The sequence below is a fragment of the Lepidochelys kempii genome, chromosome 22 (genome assembly GCF_965140285.1).
Source record: "Lepidochelys kempii isolate rLepKem1 chromosome 22, rLepKem1.hap1, whole genome shotgun sequence".
NCBI lineage: Eukaryota > Metazoa > Chordata > Testudines > Cheloniidae > Lepidochelys > Lepidochelys kempii.
This window is the reverse complement of record NC_136401.1, coordinates 9,609,492-9,632,436: the sequence shown is the minus strand read 5'-3', so window position 1 is coordinate 9,632,436 and position 22,945 is coordinate 9,609,492. Positions and strand designations below refer to the sequence as shown.

The 22,945-nt window shown below is 46.0% G+C and overlaps 2 protein-coding genes across 8 annotated transcripts in view; one reads left to right on the top strand and one right to left on the bottom strand.

Annotated features, from left to right (window-relative positions):
- The window catches only part of ARHGAP32 (Rho GTPase activating protein 32), a 416,149-nt gene extending 393,722 nt beyond the window's left edge, over nt 1–22,427 (top strand). For 6 of the 7 annotated variants that reach the window (XM_078849914.1, XM_078849912.1, XM_078849913.1 and 3 more), the window contains 8 exons: nt 2,209–2,316; nt 3,967–4,112; nt 7,248–7,449; nt 8,120–8,265; nt 9,684–9,758; nt 11,655–12,500; nt 13,167–14,110; nt 15,373–22,427. In XM_078849914.1, coding sequence (XP_078706040.1) covers nt 2,209–2,316; nt 3,967–4,112; nt 7,248–7,449; nt 8,120–8,265; nt 9,684–9,758; nt 11,655–12,500; nt 13,167–14,110; nt 15,373–17,613 — 4,708 coding nt within the window. In that variant the 3' untranslated portion in view covers nt 17,614–22,427. The remainder of the gene's footprint in view (nt 1–2,208; nt 2,317–3,966; nt 4,113–7,247; nt 7,450–8,119; nt 8,266–9,683; nt 9,759–11,654; nt 12,501–13,166; nt 14,111–15,372) is intronic. The other variant, XM_078849915.1, reaches the window with a different exon arrangement.
- KCNJ5 (potassium inwardly rectifying channel subfamily J member 5) overlaps nt 1–22,945 on the bottom strand; it is a 184,774-nt gene that overhangs the window by 42,897 nt on the left and 118,932 nt on the right. The gene's annotated exons all lie outside the window — the stretch shown is intronic.

The following is a 22,945-nucleotide window of genomic DNA, read 5'->3' as shown; positions in this document are numbered from 1 at the left end:
TGCCATAAAGCAGTCTCAGGGGTGACCCTAACTATTTATACCATTGCAGGAGAACCTTGTACCCCTTTAGGACTTAATTCACAGTTTTTTCTATTCTGTGCCTCTTTTTCCGGTTTACTTTCCTCATGTGCCCCAGCCACCTTCCTGTCATTCATGGCAGGGGGCTGGGATACCTCAGCTTGCAGTCTTTGTCCTGTTCCACCCCAGTGGCTCCTGCTCTGTGCCCAGTTACCCTGGCCAGGTAGGTTTAGGAATGGCCAAAGGAGAAGGTTCAGATTTGATGGCACCAAAATATCGTGGGCTGCTCTTGTAGAATTTCAGCCAAAGCTGAGCCAAGAAGCAGCCCCCTCTTGTTCTGGGTAAGAGCCGTAAGGGCAAATTTGGCTAGATTCAACTCTGAGCTTTCCTCTCCCTGCCTTCATGCTGAAATTTAGAGTGGGTTGGATGTGAGGTTCTTCCTTTGACCCATTTCAGTGCCTGGGCTTTCGTATTGCCACCTGATCCCATCTGCACTGGGGGGACAGAGTAGCTCTGTAGTTAAAACCTCCCCTGAAAAGCCCCATTTAGGAAATCCCCATCAACCTAAAGCATGTTGTCTTTCCCAGCTCCCCTCACTTATTTAAGCTGTGGCCAGAGATGCTTCTGCAATCGCTCTCTGCCCTAATGTCTGATTTTAACGTAGCAGCCCTGTTCTCAGAACAGAGAGGGGGGCTAGGAAAGGAGAAAAACCTAGCGGAGAGAAAAAGCGGGAATGAGAGCAGTCACCTTTTACATGAGAGGTTTCAGAGTAGCAGCCGTGTTAGTCTGTATTCGCAATAAGAAAAGGAGGACTTGTGGCACCTTAGAGACTAACACATTTATTTGAGCATAAGCTTTCATGAGCTACAACCCACTTCATCGGATGTGAGCTGTAGCTCACGAAAGCTTATGCTCAAATAAATGTGTTAGTCTCTAAGGTGCCACAAGTCCTCCTTTGCTTTTACATGAGATAACTCTGCTGCAAGTGTTCCCCCTAGTGGTGACTGGGCGGAGATGGTGGTTCACTTGCGGTTTCCTCCTCAACTTCCTGAGGCTTGGCTGTGCAGCCTTTTTGGAAGAAAAGAGCATTTTTATTCTTCTAATCATCTTCGGCCAAGCAAGAGTTTCCAGGCTGATGATGGTGGTGCTTGGCAGCACAGTGCAAGTCTTGTGGGGTTTTGTCCATTTCATCTCCCGTAAATGCAGACTTTTTCTCCCTGCATGTCTTTGCATAGGTCATGCGTGCAAAGAGAAACCAGGCAGGGAAGAAAGGAAGACTGGACAGGGGAGACTTGAGATTGTGCACTCACCTCTTAAAGTTTATTGCTGCTACTAAGTGATGGAGCAGACTTAACTTGGGGGTGCTCATCAGCACTCTTGTTAGTGTGAGAGCAGGTTCTCTTGTACCACCTATCAGCTATACCCTCAGTGATCCACACTAATACGATGCAGAACTGACCACCACTGCTGGCTGTAATAAATACAGTTAGCCCCTGAAAATTCCCAGGGGTGCTTGCCATCTGTGCTGCTGAAAAGTAATGGTCTCTGAGTGTGTGAATACTAGCTTTCACCCTGTGTCTTATTTAGATGTATAAATATATATCTGCAAGTGTCCATCCTATAAACTAAAATATACCTAACAGAGATCATCCTATCTTGGTGCTTAAAGCCGGGATTTTCAAAGCAGCCTCTCACCAATCCCCTCTCAGGTACCTAAATAAAAGCATCCTCCGCCTTACACAAAGAGAATAAAATAAACCCCTTCCCAAAAGCCTGAGATAGGTTTTGCAGCATGCCCAAGAAGTTATCAGGCTCTGCCTAAGCAGATGTTTTATTTCTGTTGCACAACATGGCGGTAAAGCAGCCAAGTAATGAACACGAGTGACTGGCTGGTTCTGTAGCCTGTTGAGCTAGTGGAGTTGCAGGTATTTTTGCCCGCCCTTGTGTTCTGTTAAATCTAACAAGTGCGCGCGCTTCTTCAGTTGGACGGTCAGGAGACCCTGCTATCATCATCTGCCTGAGGCAACATTTGTGTCTTGCTTAGGGCACATCATTCCTTCTTTTGCTACCAAACAAATACAAATTAATTAATTGCATTCTTCTGTGCTGCCAATTGCAGCAAGGCTTGCTAAGGGGTGTTGAATGTTTGCCTGTCCGTTAACAGATTTTTGCATCTCTCTCATTTTTCAGGACACTGGAGTTCCTAATGAGGCACTTGGCTCATCTAGCTGATTACTGCTCCATCACAAACATGCATACCAAGAACTTAGCAATTGTCTGGGCACCAAACCTACTAAGGTACTTCTATTAGATTTTCTCTCACCTTCACATTTAAAACACACATCGAACCTGTTCCTCCAAATAAACACTGCATGCTGAAGTTATTTCATGCTATGTTCCCAAGAGGATGCTAAATGTCAACACCCAGAAAAACCACTAGGGTTTTGATTCGACAGTTCTTATTCAGGCACAACTGCTATTGGTTTTTCAGTGGGAGATTCTCCGGAGAAAGTGCTTGGAGACTGGGCAGGTTTGGATATGCTGGGCCAGGTCTTCTACTGGTGTAAACAGCATCATTCCCATTGACGTCAGTGGAACTACAGCAGCTGGCCTTCTGGGCCTGTTTCACCATTATAGCTCCACTGATTTTGACAGAATTACTCCTTATTTACAGCAGTGTAAATGAATGGAGAATCAGGCCCACCTTTTCCCTCTCCCTCGGTTAGATGTGGATACTATCTCCTTTGCTCATGCAGGAAAACTGGTTCCATTGTAAGGAGAGTGATCACTTTAGATAAGCTATTACCAGCAGGAGAGTGGGGTGGGAGGAGGTATTTTTTCATGCTTTGTGTGTATATAATAAGATCTTCTAAACTTTCCACAGTATGCATCTGATGAAGTGAGCTGTAGCTCACGAAAGCTTATGCTCAAATAAATTGGTTAGTCTCTAAGGTGCCACAAGTACTCCTTTTCTTTTTGTGAATACAGACTAACACGGCTGCTACTCTGAAACCTGGTTCCATTCTGTGGCACCACTGACATCCCATTGCAGCAGTCTGTATAGTCTGACATGAATACATATGGCTAGTAGGTTTCAGGGGTGCTGGAACAATTTGTATAGTGCGGGTGCTGCGAGCCATTGCTACAGCCAACCCTGTAGCTGATGGAAACTGCTTCAAGCCAGGAGGTGAAGTAGAACTCCCAGCACCTCTTGTAGGTTTCAGACATATGGAAATGATCTTGCCAGACCCTTGGATAAACTTTGTCCTCTGGAATCTCCCATGTCACATGACAATCTTACATTGCCATCCCTAATTTCAAAACCTTACTAAAAAAAAAAAACAATAAGACAAGGACAGGGGGTTTGGTTGTGTTATAGTTTCTGGACTGTCCAATTACCATCCTGACATATCCGACTCAGAGTCCCTCGTGGGCAGTTAACGAGTGTGAGCCAGTTTCTTTTGTCTGACAATTTTCTCTTGGTTGAGGCTGCTTTTGAATGTTGGGGTCCTTGCTGAGCAGGGCTAGCTGGAGATTTTTCCTAGCTCATGGGGAAAAATTCATTTAAAAGGCTACAGTGAGCTTGTTCAGGAAGTTTACAATGCAATTACAAGTGCACATGGAGGGAAGGAGACAAAACAGGCAAGCCTTCGACATGCCTCACTCACCTCAGTCTGAGCCTGCAACAGCTGCTCCTCCCTCCTCTAGGGGTTCACTGCTCCCATTGACATCAGGAGTCAGATCCAGACTGAAGTCATCACAGCACCAAATTCAGTGTGATGATTTGCATAGCTCTTTGAAAACTAAGGGAGTTACACCAGCACAGAATCTGGCCCTTCAAGTGCTATCTGGATCCTAAGTGGTGTTATATACCTGGTCTCAGCAGAGCAAGTCACTATGCACAATGAGCCCGTACATTGAAGTTTAATCTGCCATGCATTTCCTTAGATCGAAGCAGATAGAGTCTGCCTGTTTCAGTGGAACAGCTGCCTTCATGGAGGTCCGAATCCAGTCAGTGGTGGTGGAATTCATCCTGAATCACGTTGATGTCCTCTTCAGCTCCAAACTCAGTTCAGTCATACGAGACGGGGCAGGTATGTACATTCCTTGGGGGGTTTAATTGTACCAAAATTAGGGGCAGAATTTTAGCAGAAACTCTAGCCTCTCCAGTAAAAACAAAGGCCAAAATTTTCAGGGATGGGTGCCTAAAGTTGATAGATGTGGCCTGAGTTTTGGGGGTCTTGTCAACCTTTCTCTCCCATTGACGTTGATAGCAATCAAGGGTGCTCTGTAGAATTGGGCCTAATAATTTGACATCAGCGATTACTGCTCTTTACTCCTGCGATTCACAAATGTTTCTCTGTCTTGGAACAGTTGCAGCTTTTCCCTTGCGGAAGGTCTGTGGTAATCTTTAAGGGGCTTTATTACCAAGTTTTTGCTCCTGCACACTCCTCCCTGTCTTTGCAACACAGGCTTGTGCCATATGGTACACACTCTTGCCATCAAGGCCAGCATTTTCAAGCTTACATGCTGAAAGTGTGGCACCCTGACATACTGAGCAGCCACAGCTCCCGCTGACGGTGCGAAGTGGTGGTTGTCAGCACCTCTAGTAACGGGGCTGCTTTAGTAGGTGCCTAACTTTAGACACTCAAATTTGGGCCCCACTTTTGATAAGAATCAGAGGGGTAGCCGTGTTATTCTGTATCCATAAAAACGAGGAGTCCAGTGGCACCTTAAAGACGAACAGATTTATTTAGGCATAAGCTTTCATGAGTAAAAAACTTATGTCCAAATAAATCTGTTACTTTTGATAAGAAACATTTTAAATCTTAGACATTAAAGGGTCCATTTTCCATGGAGCCTGGAGGCATTCATTAGTATGGTTCTGACTTGTTAGCCACAGCAACTATACCCATATTCTTGTAATTAGTAGCCAGTTCCCACCTTTGGCAATGGTTCTCAAACAGGGGTACATCAACTGTTCCAGATGTGTGCCTGGTTTTACAACAGGCTGCCTAAAAAGCACTAGTGAAGTCGGTACAAACTACTATTTCATACAATTACTTGTTTGTACTGCTCTATATACTATATCAATGTTTCTCAACATGAGGGCGGGTGTCATGGGATGATGGGTTTTGGGGGGGTCTCAAGTGCAGGGCTGGCCGTCAGGGGCCTCCATGAAGCTTAAGACACATGCAGAAGCCCAAGCCCCACCCATCCAGGGCTCAAATCAGACTCCTGAAAGGGGTACAGTAAGTCGTCTAGAAAAGTTGAGAGCCACCGACCTATGGGATGAGGCTATGAGGCACCCCATGAGATTAGAGGGCCTAGCAATGAACTGAACCATATTGTACAGATCATTGGAATGATTAAAGGATTACTCATTTGTTTAGCCTGTAAAATTAATCATGATAACTGCTAACAGCTCCACATAGATTTTAGACAGAAAGTTACGATTCAGCAGAGATGATAATCAAATATTGATTAAAGGTATAGCTCCACTTGGACAGATGAGTTCTGCATTCACTCCGCTGTGTGATACACCAAAACACAATGAGCCCAGTCTGTGAAGGCTTTTCTTGGTGCAGAAAATGGTCACAGTTCAAAACTAAAATTTCCATTCCTTGCAAATGCCTGCTGTCTCCCCAGTGAAGTTACACCAGGGATGGATTTGACAGATTCATATATGTGCAACCTCCATGCTGTATTTCTAATAGATATTAAAATATAATGATTTAATGTAGCTCATCCTTAGTACAAAATGGGCTTTGTCAGTGCAGTTGTCACTAACTGTGGGCAGAGTTAAGCTGTTTGCCAGTGTATTTGATGCTTTCCATTTCCGTGTTAGGGCCTCATTGTCTTCAGCATAGTAGATTTGCTGTCTGTCCAGCTTTCCACACGAGGCAATTATAAAGCAGCAGGAGTGAGGAGTTTGTTATGATAAGAGCCCCAGTTGAATGATGCAGGCATATTTCCACCCTGATTCTAGCTGATCTTTCAGAGTTAATTACACCTGGTCCAGGCTGTTTTCTTCCAGGGGAAGGCAATTATTTGGCTCAGCATGTTTGTCTGTGTTTAATTGCTCTCAACGGTGAGCAGGAATGCTGGGGCTTGTCATCTGGTAGTAGCAAAGCTCAGGGAACATTTTACAGGAGCGAGACAGCATGTAGCATCCTGTAAGGGGGGGGGCGGCGCTGTACAGTCTGTGTTACCAGCGATGCTGCTGCAGCGTCACTGTTACTGTTACCCAAGCTAGCTCCAGTATGTAACCAGGATTGGGCCACTGTTCAGTGTACAATAACTTTTAAACATGGCTCAAAGGCCAGTGCAGACAAGGGCCTACATGCACATTTTATGCAGGGTTGGGTTGTTCAGTAAGCTGGCAAGGGATAATCATGTTAACATTGGCAAAATTCATACTCATAAGCGCAGGAAGGCTGTCGTAACAGGGTTGCATATGATTTACTAAACCACTCTATAAACTAGCTCTGTTATGACAGGTTCCTTTGCAAGGAAAGTTGACAAACAGAGTTGTAGCCCTGGGAAGTAATTTTAACTAGTTTTGATCTTGCAAAACGAAGTATTTAACTCACTTTAAAGAAACAAAACCCAAAACTTTATTTAAGTAGCAAAAAAAAAAAAAAAAAAAGGGAAAAAACCCACAACTACAGCAATAAAACAGTCCAGCTCTTAATTTATTATGCTCTACCCCAGTATTTGTTAGGAGTGATTTAAAGCATACTTACTAGTTGCAAACATGTTTGTAACATTTTAAATAGCTCCCCTTTAAAATGTTCAGATGTAGCCATTCTTCCCCATACTCTGAGCTAGAATCAAGATTGGGGAGTGCAAGTAAAACCAGCAATTAGAAAGAAAACTATCACCTTTCTCTACAGGGTTTTGAACCATCTGATAACTGAAAATATTCTAGCCCTAGAATTCAGAGATGGTTACAAGCAAACCACTATAGAATGGAGATCAAGTCCTGTAGGCTTCTAGAGTAATTGATACAGAATCCTAATGGTTTCCTCCCTCCCAGTTACATCCTGTAAGACTTTGTCAATTATTAATTCCACTGTTAGCTTTGCCATAATGGTGTGTGTAATAGAAGCTATGCTGGCCTTTTCTTGGGTTTCCAAGGGCTCAGGAAATGCTATAATCTATTCATGGGCCCTACTTTTCCTGCTGCGGCTCTGATTCTCTTCCTTGTCTGTGGTTTTCATTTGCAGGTCACACTTCCTTATCACGCCCCAAATCACTGCTGGTGTCCTCTCCCTCAACTAAGCTGCTCACCCTGGAGGAGGCACAAGCAAGGACGCAAGCCCAGATCAACTCCCCTATAGTGGCAGACAGTAAATACATTGAAGTGGGAGAAGGCCCTGCTGCATTACAGGGGAAATTCCACACCGTCATAGACTTTCCATCTGAAAGGTAGAGGCTTTTACTTTCTATCACTGCTGTGTTTCAACAGGCTTTTAACAATTACAGCCCTCTGACCTCAGCAAGAATTGCTTACAATGCAGGATCATAGCCAGTGTCCCACGCCCAGTAGGTTTGGGGTTGTTCTGTATCCATGAGGGTGCAGCAAGACACACATGGCTCAATTTACACCTCAGAAGTTTGTTGTATGCCTTGAGTGAGCTGGCCATGCAACTCTCTGTCCCTCCAGAGATTCGTGTACGTACATGTGCATGGCGATGTAGTGTGGGGTGAAGTAGCTTTTATAGTGCAAATGAAATCCCTTTCCTGATAGGTTTAGTTTAGTTATAAATGGAGGGAACAGGTACATTTGCATATAAAATAAGAGGCATTCTTGGTTCAGACTCTGAATGCTGTTCAGGCCTTGCGCCTTAAAAATTCCACCTGCCCTGCTACAAGGAGGAAATGAATGTCCTTTGTTCAATGGGACTGACCCCACAAGTTCTGGGACTGGACCTTTCCAGGTAGAGGAGCATAAATAGGCTCTGCTGCTGAAATATACATGTCTAGTTTTCTGCCAAAGCCAGCAGGCCAAGTGAAGGAGGAGTCAAGTCTGCTTGGTAAAACGTAGTGACTGGCAATGTGTCTTGAATGCAGATCCCCTTCTGCTTTCTTGCTCCAGAAAACGACCACCCAACAAGATGAAGAAATCCCCCGTTGGCAGTTGGCGCTCCTTCTTCAACCTGGGAAAATCCTCTTCTGTCTCCAAGCGGAAACTACAGCGCAACCCTAGCGAGCCCTCCGAAATGAAAGCCATAGCACTGGCAGGTAAGTAGGGTGCCTTTTGTTCCTACCAAACAGGGTGCTGCTGGGAAAGTAACCCACACTTAGCATGCTTCTCTGTTCCCCTCCAGTGCATAGGCCATAATCCATGAATAGAGGTTTGAATCTGCTAGAGCCTTTTATTAATGGAACCTGAGTTCTTTAGCTGAGGCCGTGGAGATTCAGTCATGCTTTTAGATCCGGGTGTCATTGTTACAAAAACAACGCAACGGATCCATCCCCTCTAAGATGGAATATTCAGGACTGACAGCTCAGAGTTCCTGGGAAAATTTACTGACATTACTAAACAGGTATAACTCTTATTCCAGAATAAGAGCATGTTTTTCTGGTTTAGCTTCTCTCTCTTTGGGAGCAGTATAAACTAACCTGGAAAAGGGCCCTCCTTCCAGAGTAAATAAGGGAGTTTATACTACTATAGTTATACCAGTATAGTAACTTCCCCATGTAGACAAGTGCTTAGAATCACTAAGACTGTGTGTAATGTGATTTACATAGAGATGTGCCTCTCCCTTACCCACAACCCCCTTTTATGTATATCCATCTAGTATCTCTCTTCAGATTCTCTTAAAATACCACCTTATAGTTTTCAGGAACTTTGAATCATTTACAATTTTCCTTAGTACAAAATGCAATTAGATTGAGGGGATGAAAGTCCCAACTTGGCCATATTAGGGAACCCTTGTACATTTCAGGGCACAGTGGTTTCAAAAATATCCACAGACTTCCCCAGTACTTCAGGGTTAAAGTTAATGCTTATTCGGTGCCCACAAAATATGCAGCCCGAGTTCTTCCCTGCCTTTGGCTGCTTTGCATTGTGCTACCACCACAAAGCAGTACTAAAAGCTGATACAGCAACTAGAGGGGGTGAGGGCTTCCAATGATGCTCACTACTGTAATGCCCTTGGAGCCACTGGTAGATGGTGAAAGTTAGAGCAGCCTTCAGGCTACTCTGAATTTCACCAGTGGATCAGTGAGATACATTGTCAAAGTGCATCCTTACCCATTCCTCCCACTTCAGATTCAAGTGAGCCTGCACCCTGTCCCCCAAAAGGAATCCGTGTTAGGGAGCTATGGCCTGTTTGCTTCCCAACCCCTCCCTCTGCAGAGATTAACAGCTTGTTGTCAGTTTCTCCCTTTGTAGGGAAGACTATTACCACCCCCTAACCCTGGGCACCTCTGTTAATTCACTTGTGTGTGATGGAAGACACTGTAGAAATGCCCAGTAGTATAAATTGTGGTATGGGATACAAAGAGGATACAGTTGTGACTGGAGCTTTTGTGTGAGAGTAGAAAAGCTGCTTATATTCAAGTGAGTGGTGTGGCTGGCAGAAACCCATCTATCTTCATGCCATGAGCATGCGGCAGATTATTAAAAAAAGCTTCTTTTATGTTTGGTTCTGTAGGTGGGAGAGGAGATAGTGGGACCCTGCGCTCAGCTAAAAGTGAAGAGTCTCTCACTTCCTTGCATGCTGTTGATGGTAAGATAGAAAAACTGGCTCACAAGGTGTAAAAGGCAGCATGACATTTCTATAGACCTGTGAATGTTACAGCACTTCATGAAGTAGATGGTGGTATCCGTAACTAAGTCCTGGGCTTCCCTGTAAAATCGGTTTTATAAATAGCCAGCAACTGCCCAGTCTTTTATCTAGGAGGCATGCCGTTATTTTGGAGAATCTCTATGGCCTGTGCTAGACAGGAGGTCAGACGAGATGATCACAATGGTCCCTTCTGGCCTTGGAATCTGTTGCCAAACAGGGTCACACAGTGCTCATGTTTCAGTGTGTCTACTTTTGTTAGTGCATGTAACTCATAAGCAGTCACGTACCAACAACTTAATAGTGTCAATCCAGAGTGACTGAGACCAGTGGACGTTGTTCTTGCTTTGGAGCTAAATGTTGCAAAGCAGATTTTTGCATGACTATGGTGGCAAAGTCAGGGTGGTTTCATCCTCTATTCCCACTGCAACATTAGGGTGTAAGAAAGAACTCATTAAAGTCAGAGCAAGGTTCAGGTAATTCCCCTTGAACCTGCAACTCCTCTGTAGGTCAAAAGTGAAATTAGCTTGGACTATCCTAGTTCTTACTGGAAGTTTATAATCACCACAAAACTATCTCACAGTTGTGTAAAAACTTACAAGGGACGTTTCTAAAGGTGAAGTAGTAAGCTGGGAAAACTCAATCGACTTCATTTCACGAGCACTAAAATTTAGGCCAGATCTACACTAGAAGCACTTTGCCAGTATGGGTATCCCTGTATAATATCCTAGCAAAACTCTGCTTCTGCTCACATAGCTTCCTCCACTCCCCCAGCAAAAGCAGTTTTGCCAGTATACCTGAAACTGCACTACAGGCCTTTGCCAGCATAGCTCTGGCGGTCAAGGGTGACACCCCTGACAAACATAGGTAGGGGGGCAAAGTTTGTAGCCCTTGCCTTATTCTAATGTAGGTATATAGTGAATAAAATGTAATACATTACTGACCAAGAAGTAGCATTGCTCAGTTAACCCCAACCACAGAGGTGGAAAACCAAAAAACTAATCTAGTAAACATAACCCCTATATAGCAATATAAAATGCATTTGAAATCTAAGAGTACTTTACTGTCACTCCCCACCGGAATATCTGATAAAGCAAAAAGAGACTGATCCTAAAACCTTTTCTATTTGCCAAATGTATTCATATGCTTAAGAGATTTTTGCTAAGTTATTGACTGTCTAGAGCCCTGACTGAAGTGCAGTGCTCAGTGTAAGCTTACCTGTTGGGTTGCCACAGCTCCTTCACACCTATAGACCATACAGCTTTCTTGATGAGATAATTAAATAAAGGGATGCACAACTACTTAATAGACTAGATTTGGTTGTGCATTCACGTGGTACCATGGGCCAATGCAGTAATCTTCAGAGATCTTTACTGCATGTTATTTTCCTTCTAGGATCAAAAAGTAAAACCAGATTTTATTAAGACAGTGTTTTGTATCAGATCTGCTTATGTTTAACATTCACTTTCTTGACCTAGACCATATTGGGACTTCGACTGCATTTGTTAACTTGTTTTGGGACTGTGTTTTCTAAAACCATTTGATCCATCCTACATCATCCAGGCAAACTAAACTTAAATAGGTTTATCAACTGTTTTAGCCTAGCAAATGGTTTCAAGTACATCTACATTAGTTTCCCACACTCTCTTTAAACCAAGTTAGCCTGCACTGACTGGTTTATTATTGTTTGTATTACTTTAGTGCCAGGAGGCCACAGCTGAGATTAGTGACTCATTGTGCAGAGTTTTAAACTAAATAAAAACAGCTAGTAACTCATGCAGTTTTTAATGAACATTTATCTAGTGCCCTATTAATGCTTATCCGTCTCCTTGTTGCTAGGTGAATCTAAACTGTTCCGGCCTAGAAGACCCAGGTCCAGTAGTGATGCACTGTCTGCTTCCTTCAATGGGGAGCTCCTGGGGACCATGAACCGCTGCAATTCTTATGATAACCTGCCCCATGACAATGAGAGCGAGGGGGACGAGGGGCTGATTCATGTTCCTGCCCTCATCTCTCCTAGGTCAGCGGAAGATGTTGACCTGAGCCCACCGGATATTGGAGTAGCTAGCCTGGATTTTGACCCTATGTCTTTTCAGTGCAGTCCACCCAAGGCAGAGTCTGAGTGCCTGGATAGCAGCATCTCTCTGCTGGAGTCCATGGGTTTTAACAAGGACAAGCCAAGCATAGCTAAGAAGGACTTGGAAGCTGCTAGCCAGAGTCAGACCCCTGGCAGTGCCCCGAGCTCTGAACCAGTCTCCCCGTTCCAAGAGAAAATGAGTCCCTTCTTCACTCTGGACCTGAGCCCAACTGAGGAGAAGGTCGCCCATGCCTTCTCGCCTAAGATGGGGCGAAAGCCAATCAAGTCTCCGCTGGTGACTATATCAGAGCCGGTCTCTTTGACACTGCCCAGACAAGCGTGCGATGGGATGCCTAGTGCTGCGGGGAGTGCCGCTTCTTCAAACTGGAGCAAAAGCATTAGCGCCAACGAAGCCACAAACAGGTCCCCAACCCAGAGGGTGTCTTTGCCCCTGAAAGCCAACGAAATGGCAGCAGGTGAGGGATGCCATCAAGAGGCCCAGGCCCAGACCCAGGTGACTGTTGCCAAGCCAGAGTTGCAAGAAGAAGGGGAACGACCCATGCCAACCAGCCAGAATAAGACTGTACCTTCTGGACACACACAGCCAGGTACAGTGCGTTTTCCTCCATTCTTTCTTTAAGTTCTAAAGGGACCTGCTCCCAGAAACTTCTCTGCGTGCCTTTTAGGAAAGGGGAATACGCCTAGATTCCGATCCTAAATCAGAGGGAGTATCTTGCAGGGCAGTGCAGGTTGCTAAGGTCTCAGTAGAAACCTCTGTCTTTTCCCTCCATCACAGAATTCTTGGATACTTTCCACAATACCTTATGTGCCCCCCTTTGTCTTGTTTTTTTCATCCTATCATAAAAAATGAAACAGTTTGTAGCGTACCCTTGCATATCAGTTAACAAGTGAATTGACCACCTAAGACACTCAATGAAAAAAACCCCACCTGCCAACACTTGAAGAAGGGTCTTTTTTTCAGCCCCAAAGCATGTGGTCTAAATTGGTTAAAGGGGGTCTCGTTCTCTGCCTTACCTTCTTCCTACCTCTCTAGAAATGCAAGAGGAATCTTTAGACAATCTCTTGGTGTGGTTTTCCTGCTGAACAGCTGTACTATTCAGCAACGGTTGCATGTGGGACGGAAGATACAGTATTTCACATCAAGGAAATGCTACTGTGAAAAGCCTCTGTTTTTTCATAATGGTCTATAGGGTTAGGTCACTATCCTTACAGAGTAACAAATCTCTCTCTCTCTCAATTTTCCCCCCCATTAGGAGCAGTTGCCCTCGACTCCCCCCAGGATCCTGTTCCTGTCAGTTCTGTCTCTCTTATCCCTCCTCCTCCTCCGAAAAATGCAGCGCGCATGCTGGCCTTAGCGTTAGCTGAGTCTGCACAGCAAGCATCTACTCAGTCCCAGAAGAAGCCAGGAGATGCTCATTCTGACTGTACAAATTATGGAGAGACTGACGTAGCTATAGAAAAGGTCCACCTCTCTGCTGGGGCTGCTCCAGACAAGCTCCATTTGTATACTGGTGTTCCTGAGAACCAAATCCACCTCCAGAGTGGGGGACCTGTAGACCAGGACCTCACTAGGACACCTGGGGACCGTAACCATCTACACAGTAGTACACCTGGAAATAGGGACCAGCCCCATCTGGATACTGGCATGCCTGGGGACCTGCATAGTGGCACAAAGGTGGACTGGGACCACTCCAACTTCCATACTGGAACAGTGGGGGACAAGGACCACTTCTCCTTCCATCCAGGTGGCCCTGGGGATTGGGAGCGCACTCCTCTCCCTACAGGTGCTTTGCTTAGCCAGGAACTATCCACAACAGATGTGCCTATAGATAAGCCCCACCTCCATACTTGCATATCTATGGATAAGTATCACATCCCTGTGGAGAAGCTTCATCTCCCTACCAGCACAGCTGATGACAAACTCCAGCCTCCTCCTGTAGCTGCCAGGGAGAAAAACGCCATGGCTACAATGACATACATGACAACTATCCAGACACCAGCAACTGAGATGAGTCATGGAACAGCAGGTCAGGACACGGCGGCTGAACCCGTGGCTCAGGCAGATGTTATTGTCACGACTGCTCAGCGCATTCTTATGACCAATTCCCTAGCACCATCTCAGAGACCAGCAGACCATCAGCCAGCCATGGGACAAGTTCCAGCAGTAGCCACCAAAGGATCAAGTAATTCCAACCACGTAAGTGATGCACACATAGACCCCCACCCCGTGTGTGTGTGTGTGTTTATTTATTTGTACATACAGTATCTGTGTGTAATAGTAGGGGTGGAATTTTGAGCAAAGTATGGGCTTATCCACAGAGGAGCAAGAGACATACTTTCTGCTCCAGATTCCCAGGAATTATTAGTGTATGTATAATATATACACCCACTCAGAAATATCACAGTATATTCACTGATACTTTCCAGGGAATACCTACCCCAGTACACTCCCTCCTACGCTAGTTTTAAGGGGAAAGACACTTTCCCCTTCTCAGTGATGCCAACATACCATTATTCTTGTCGTCCCACATTGTTTTGGAAACAAAGACTTGGGTCCTGGTAGGAAAGTGGGCTGTGTGCAATGAGTAATTTACACATAGCTTTGAATACAAGAACATGCTTTTGGTGTCTTAACTAGCATCCCCTAGCTCAAACATGCTGTGAACTTCCATCAGAAGTGGCTCGAACAAACCCTTTAGTCTCTTCTTAAGGATGGTATTTTTAACAGTGCTGGGATCCCCTTAGCCAGTTAGTGGCACAGTTCAGTAACAGTCCTGAATCCTGGGATTTGGTTGTAGGCTCAAATGGCTTTAGACATCACAATGCTACATGATACCAACTTGAGCCACACCAACAGAGCAACTGCATTCACACACACTTGGAATCTAAAAATTGTCTGACACACACTAAGGAATAGTGTTGTTAATTCACAGGAAGTGAAATATTTGTACACTACTGATATACTACTATAGATCATGCATTAACTCAGAGCTGCGTATATAGATTTGAAACAAGGTTCACATGTGCTAAAATACATACCTTTATAAAAGCCACCTGTCAAAGTGTTCTAGGCTCTGTACAAAAAGTTTTGGCCAATTGGTCTTTAGAAACCATAGACTGACAACAGCCTTCTCCTCACCATTTATGATTACAAAAATAAATGGACAATCTCAGCACTTCCCAGCCCATCCACTAGTCCCTATTAAGCCTGGGGAAACCAGGTGCAAACTGCAGCATGTCCCAAAGATCACTAGAATACCTCTCAAAAGGCAGCATTGCCCCTGCTGTCAGCCAGAACACCCCCTGCACTCCCATGTTCAGTCCAGCAGCCTGGGCTATATTGTAGGGGAGTGTGATACATCCTGTAAAGCTAATAATATGGGTATCCAGTATAGAGACCCTGCAGTGGAGGGGGAGGGATTCTCACACACTAACCTTGATGTCGTTTCTCCATACTAGGTACGAGGAGCACTGCCTCCAGAAAAGCCAGCTGAGCCTCGACTAGCCGAGCCTGCTCCGGTTTTTGTCACCGAAAGTAGTTCCGCTACCCGATGTACTTCGTCCACTGCTGTGTCCCACCAGGGCCATTTGGAAAAGGCCCGGGAGAACGTCAGGGCTCCCTCTTTGCACCTGCGTTCCGAGTCAGTCCCTGCACACTCCTCCTATGGCTTTGCACCCCCCATCCCGCCCGTGAGGACACTGGAGAGTAAGATAGCTGCAGCCATGCACTCCAACAGTCTGGATACAGTGAATACCTCCACTTACCATTCCTTCCTGGCTTCCTCCATTCTGCCATCGTCCGGGGAGGAGGCCTTGCCCCCACCACCGCCGCCCAAGCATGCCTCTCTGCAGTCTGCATATCTCCCCCATCCCAAGCCAGAGAGTGCCCCTGAGCCGCCCATGCCAGAGAACTATCTGCATCACAAGCCAGCGTCCGTCCATCAGTACAGGCCAGAGAGCGTCCCACCGCATCTCTCCTACCACAGCAAGTCCGACCAGCACCAAGCTTACGCCTCCAGATCGGAAACGCCCACATCCATGGGCCCTCGCTACACCGCCTACCCCAGCCAAGGAAAGAGCACATCAGCCCATCACTCCAAGCCTCGCAGCCGCATGGAGTACACGTCCTCCATGAGCCCTACCACCCTGCGGAGCACCGGCTACACGGAGGAGGCTCCGCCCTACCCCACCATCCGAAGGGTGCAGTCGCTGCACGTCTCCACCCCTTCCACCATCCGCTCCGTCCCCATTTCACGGACAGAGGTGCCTCCCGACGACGAGCCCGTGTACTGCCCGCGGCCCCTCTATCAGTACAAGCCATGCCAGCCCCACTCAGATTATCATGTCACTCAGCTGCAGCCTTACTTCGAGAACGGGCGTGTGCATTACAGGTATAGCCCTTATTCCAGCTCGTCTGGCTCCTCCTATTACCCCACAGCAGGAGAGGGGGGGGTTTATGACCTGGACCCCTACAGCACAATGCGGCTCAGGCACTTCCACCCCCTTCCTAGCCGAGACTTTGCATCCTACACCTCGAGGCTGCAAAGTAAGAATCTGTACCGCTATCCTGGCCTGCCTGCCTATCCTCGGGGAGGCCTGATGAGTCACCTGGTGGGGAAAGAGCACAGCTTTATCAGCAGAGATGTGCCCCCAGCCCCGGACATCAAGCACACGTACGTGTCATGGGACCTGGAGGACATGGAGAAATACCGCCTGCAGTCCATCCGCCGGGAGAGCCGCTCACGCCAGAAAGCAAAAGGGCCAGTGATGTCCCAGTATGACAACCTGGGTCCGCTGCTGCAGGAGGAGCTGGACATCATCCACCTCCGCAGCAAATCCGATCCTGGAAAAACTGGTCTCCTGACTGTGGCCGAAGGGAGGTATCCAACCACGGCAGCCACCCCTGAAGGGGACGAACGTTACTATCTGCAGCACTCAGAGGCGGAGCCAGACAGAGCCCATTACCATGGGGCCTATGGGAACGGGCAGTCAGAGAAGCCTTCCCTTCCCCAGAAGCAGAGCAGCATCAGGAGCAGAAAGCTGCACGAGCCAGGCTGTAACGCTACAGAGCACAGGGGACACCTGCAGCAGGAAGCAAGCCATCGGCAGCCTTCGGAATCCAAAAATGGGCCCCCTTACCCCGACTTCAGGCCAAAGGGTGGCCAGGAACCCATGGAGCCCATTGGTTTCCAGCACTCAGGTGGGAAGTACGTCACAGCCGGCCAGGAGGCCCTGAGACTCAACCACAAGGAAGCGAAGCTGGCAGAGGACCGGCCAGACTTGGAAAGACCTCGAGCCAGGCAAATAGCTCCTGGCGAGAAACACACCAGAGACTGCTATAATAAAGAGGAGGAGCACCAGGTCCAACCCATGGCGCCACCTCCCAAGCCAGAACGGAGCCAGAGCCTCAGAATCCGGCATCCGGAGAACATGGACAGGGACCCTAGCCTCCTGTACCCATACCAAACCCTTGGCAAACGCCAAAGCAGTATGACAGTGTTGTCCCAGTACGATAATTTGGAGGATTACCATACCATGCCTCAGCACCAAAGAGGGGGCTACCTTGGAGGAGGGGGGTTCATGCCCCCTGGCTTTCCCCATTCACACAGTAGGACATACGCCACAGCTTTGGGCCAGGGGGCCTTTCTCCCTACAGAGCTGTGTTTGCAGAGGCCGGAGACAGAGATCCATGCTGAGTGAGCTGGGGGAAGGAGGGATAGAGCCTAAGCAGCCTCTGCTGGACAGTGGACTGTTTTATTTTTTCAATGACAAAATTTAAAAAAAAAAAGCACCCCCATGAGCAAAGCAAACCCACTCTCAACCCTGCCACCAGCTCACCACTCAATGTTTGTCCTAGGTGTATAGTTTTCTTTCGTGTCATTTGAGAGGTTGGAATGATCGTGCAGGCTGTGTTGGAATGCGGAAAGATGAGCCAGGACCCAGAGAGGCAGAGCAGATCTGAAAGAGGCATGGTGTGGAGGGGAAAAGGGGTTTTCCTTCCCCTGGTTTGACACGGGCTGCTGGTTGCATGCAGCTTTCTCTTGGCATATCCAGTCACTCTCCCAGCTGCCAACATTAGAGGAGTTGCATGGATATGTTTTACCCTTTGAATGAGATGCCATGGGGGAGTCTCTGTTCTGACCCTTTCAGATTGCATCAGTAGCACACTGCAAGCTGTGGGAAAAGGACAGCTTCCAAGTGTTGGTTTCCTCCTAGATTATTGGTGCTCTGCCTCCCCTTGAAAATTGTGCAGGGGTAGACAGAGATTGGCCCCAAGACAGAACACAGGCTGGTTTTTAAAGGCTCATTAAACAAGCTGCTTCTGGCTATAAGAAGGGATTTTACCGAAATTCAAGCGTTCACCCTCATTCTGTAAATGGAGATGAGCTTTGAAAGTAAAAAAACCTACCCCCCCCCCCACACACACACACACTTGGGTACAGGTGATTGAACAGCATACACATTTCATGCTAATTCCTCTTTACTTACAGGCTACCTGCAGTACCAGCTATTTAATTGCACGTCCTAGCTGGCCAGAAACTACTATCTATTTACAATGTCACTAGATGATTATGTCCAGCTTGTAAACTAGAGCACAGGTTCCCTGCTGGGAGCGACTTGCACAACCATGGAGTTGCTCTGGCCCAAATAACTCAGTCCTTCATGGAAAACTCCTGTTGACTTTCATATGCGGCCTACAGGATGAGGCCCTCACTCATGAGATTGCAGTGAGTTGATGTAAGCACAGAGCAGTTACGTGCATGCTATGAAATAGCATTGCCTCCCTTCAGGCAGCGGGAAGGGAAGGGACAGTGCACCTCTTTACAGCACACACCTGGTGTTGCCTTGCCTATTTAATAGAAACAAGACAGCGTTTCATCTGCAGCCTCTCTGGGTTCACAGCCATTTTAACCCTGCTATAAATCACATACATTTTATGAGACAGGGCTTCCTAGAAAATCCTTGAGATTTAGCATTTAAAACATTCAGAGTTCACCCATGGTACTGGGACCTTTCATGTACTGGTGGATCACACATCATCTCTCCCTGTTTTGAAATTCAGAGGGTTTACTTAAAGAAAGCACCTGAAAAGTTCTCTTAGCTGGAAGTCCTGCAGCTAGCATAGCTAAGATTATTAAAGGAACTCATGTCAGAGCCTCCTAGAACAAGTGTTTTATTCATTGCTATTTTGGGCTTTTAAAGTAATAATAAAAACCTGTCAGCGCTCACAGGGGACCACCACCCTTCTAGTAGGTACCTAGTCATTAGGATTTTGGTTCTTTTACTCTCAGCCTTTTCTGGGGCTGTTTCAACTAGGATAGCCTATGGTCTGATTTTATTGTGCAATGTATTGTTTTAAGAAGAATGTGTTCAATATAGAGTTTTTCCTAAATGTTATAGAAATAAATTTAGCTGTCAGGAAAAAAGCACTGTGATCCAGGTTACCTCAATATCATTCACTTTGTGACTAATTATCAACTAGAGGGTATTATTCTTTGGGGGTGTGTGAAAAGGGCTGTTAGCTGAGAACACGGGGCCCCTTCTGCTAGTAAATCTGGCTTTCCCCAATATTATCTGTCCAGGGGAGTCTAGCTACAGTAGTCAGTCAAGCTATGTTTAGAGACTAGTATTGGGTCTTCGCACTTCATCTCCCCTCTGCTGTTCCAGAGTGTCAGCCTCCCTTGTTCTGGATTTGGGGCAGGTACAAGCTATTCAGGTGACAAGGACAGCCTGTCAAATCTCTCCCCCTCAATGCCTTAATTCTCTCCACCATCCTCTCTGTGTTGGCCTTAAGTTACCCAGAGAAATAGCTGAACTAAGCTGCTTTGAATGTCTTTGCTCATTTGCTTGCTCCTATAGGGCATAAACACTATCTCCAAAAGATTTCCACTCCTTACAAGCCGTAGCAGCAAGAGATAGAGCCTGCGATCTCCGCCTGATCCATTGTTCACAGCACTCTACCATCACTGGGTTCCTTGGAAGTCAAGGCCCCTCAGCACCATACAGGAATGGCCCCATAAGTGAACAACTGACCCCATCACTAGGGACTTGTCTAGACAAATTAAATTAAATTAAATTAATCTGGAATAAAGGTAGGGTGTGACTTTAGAGCAAACTAGCTATTCCTGGTTAACCTCCATGGATGGATGCTCTTATACCAGAATAAGAGAGCTTTAGTCCAGATTAGATTAATCCCTGGATTAAACTAATTCAGATGTTCTTATTCTGGAATAAGAGCCTCCACGCATGGAGTTAGTCAGAAAATAGTGAAGACAGACAAACTGATTAATGGCGTCACAGGTTGTGCCCACTCTTGGCCCTGTGCGGTCCCCCCTTCAGTAAGACAGCCCTTCTCGGGGGTTGCCCTCTGCATGCAAACCATTGGAAACACAAGAAAATCCACCACTTTGTCACAACATCTCTGTGATAACAGCCCTCTAAGAGATCAGGGATCTTTCTTTTTTGTTCCAGCATGAGACATTCATTCAGCCTCTTCCCTTTAACGTACTTGGGAACAAGTTTATCCCTAGTCTCCTCCCATGCCCAGCCTTATCAACATGTGATTGGAGGGCCAGCAGCCCTGTAAGAGTCCAGGGTTAGGGCAGGTGCCCTAATGAAGGGGTGAGACTAGAGCAGCAAGCAAGGAACATGAACCCTTCATGGGCACACGACTGCTAACAGCTGCTAATATTTTGAACCTTCTTTCCCCCTTGACAAAGCCATATAGTGAACTATGCAGTTCTGCTCTTGTACTGTGGTTACATTTTGGAACTTGTTGGCCCTTAGAGAAATGGTCCCACCCCCTTCATTAGATTATACACCCAACAGTGTCCATTCTTCAGGAAAAAGGGGATGGGAATTGCCCCAAGTCACTCAAGAGTCTCAGGTGGCCCTTGGCCAAGTAATAGTTGGGTATGATGCACAATATGGCATATAGAGGGATTATTTAGAAGTCCCATCAGTGAATGGGGTAAGGAGGGAAAAAAATAGGATGATAATGTACCAACTATGTGCCAGATTCCGCTCATCTGTAGTAACCTATTGTCTAAGTATAACTTCAGTAAGAATCCATGAGCAGTAGCAGATTTGGCAAGTTCCCTATACCTGTATCACTGCCTGCCTGCCTCTTTATTGCCACTTGCTGAGTTTTCAGCTTAATTTCTCATTACCATGTGAGAGAGTTTGGGCCCAGTTCTGCTCTGGGAGTGGTGTAGAGATCTGCTCTGGATTTGCACCTGCAACTCAGAGCAGAATGTGGCGCATAAAGCAAGCTCTCCAAGAGTACAGATGTTGAGCTAACAACCAAGGCATGGGCCCTGGCACATCTACTTCAGTTCTGATTTTAAAAATTCTGATCAGGTTTAAACTTTATGCATATGACAGTAAAAACTTTGTGCCTACAGGTCTTTACAGAGGTAATAGGCTTGTGCTTATCGCTTGGGGGTGGGGGGTAGGGGTATCAGTGAGGATTGCACAGGTGTAGCAAATTGCTACACAAAACTAAAACAAACTTGAAAAATGTATTGTTCCCTTTAGCTACAAAAGGGACAGACCCTCGTGTGTAGTCTTTGCCATTCATCTCATTGGTATGTAGACAAAGCATTGACTGAAACAGTTTGTAATGTGCTAGAAAATCTGAATGAAAAATTGCATTGAACATTTATTTTTTTAAAGGGCCTGTGACACTTTTCCAGAACCTTGTGCTACAGAAGTCTGATGCCACAGACATGGTGTAGTTTAAAGAGGTGTACATAGTAACCCCAGTGCGTGCAACCATTCTTGCAAAAACCAACACGCATGGTGATTTTTGCAGTTCGTTTTCCTGCTGTAGAAATTTGACCCTTTTTGCCCTAAGCCGCACGAGAGAGAAATCCCAGAAAGCCTTAGGATTACCTTCAGCGTTCCCTTCACTTTAATTTATAGAGTGTCTTATTTTCATGTTTGGGTTTTTTTGTTTTTGGTGGGGTTTTTGTGAACTAGTGTAAAATGTATATGCTGACAAGCTCATGTATTTTTATGTAAATATTTTTGTGGTTTTCCCAGCCCCGCTCTGTAAATACTTAGATTCTCATTTTCTTTCCACTTTGTATGATGCGGATGTGGTTTTGTTTTCTGTTTTTATTTGTACTGTAATGCAATGATCCAGACTGAGGTGTCTTGTGGTATTTAAAAAAAAACAAGTCAGTAGTTCCACTGAGCTCACATTCAAATGTGCAACCCAACAGCATTAATCAAGCCAGGTTAAAACCTACTCCTTTACATTTGTGTGTGTTTGTGCCTCGGCCAGGTTAATTAACAATATACTGAAAAGCGATAGGGCATGGGAAAACTAGTTTAGAGCCATGAGGTTTTGGGGCCAGGTACCTCGAAAGACAAGAGAGGTGATGAGTGCTGTATTTACGTGCCAAGCCTATTGCAAATTGCTGCCTGTCAGTCTGTTCCGGCGCTTATCTGTTCAGTTACACCTGTGGCATAACTGTTCTGAAAAGAAAAAATAAACCAACCTTGGCTTTCCTAGTCTCCTTTTCTTCTCATCCCGAATTACTAGGCAAGGAGCAATGCTGCAGGAGTAGCACAAAAGGGAGGTGGCAGTTTCCTAACAACAGCGGGATTCCAAAATTGGGTTTGGCCATTAAAACAGATGGATGGTGGGAGAAGTGAACTCTTGTGGGCAGGAACTAGCTGTACCCCATGACTAGGGAATCCTGAGTACTACTGTATTTACAGGTATCAACAAAATTCATTCAACAGCATCAGATTTTTCCCCTTCAGTCATCGTTTTCTGCCATTAACATGGTCTAACCATTTCAGTTGATGCCACCAGCCTACACCCACACCCTAAGAAGTTACATCTCCCGCTCCTGAAAGTAACCCTGCAGACTGAATGCCAGTGGATAACACAACATCTTTATACAGAGAAGCTCTCCCCCTCCTTGCAAGATAACAGGAATTTCAAAGGGCTGCTTTGACCGCTCCCCATCTGTTTTAGAAGTTTTAATGCTGCTCTTCTCTCACAAGTCACAGCATTTAG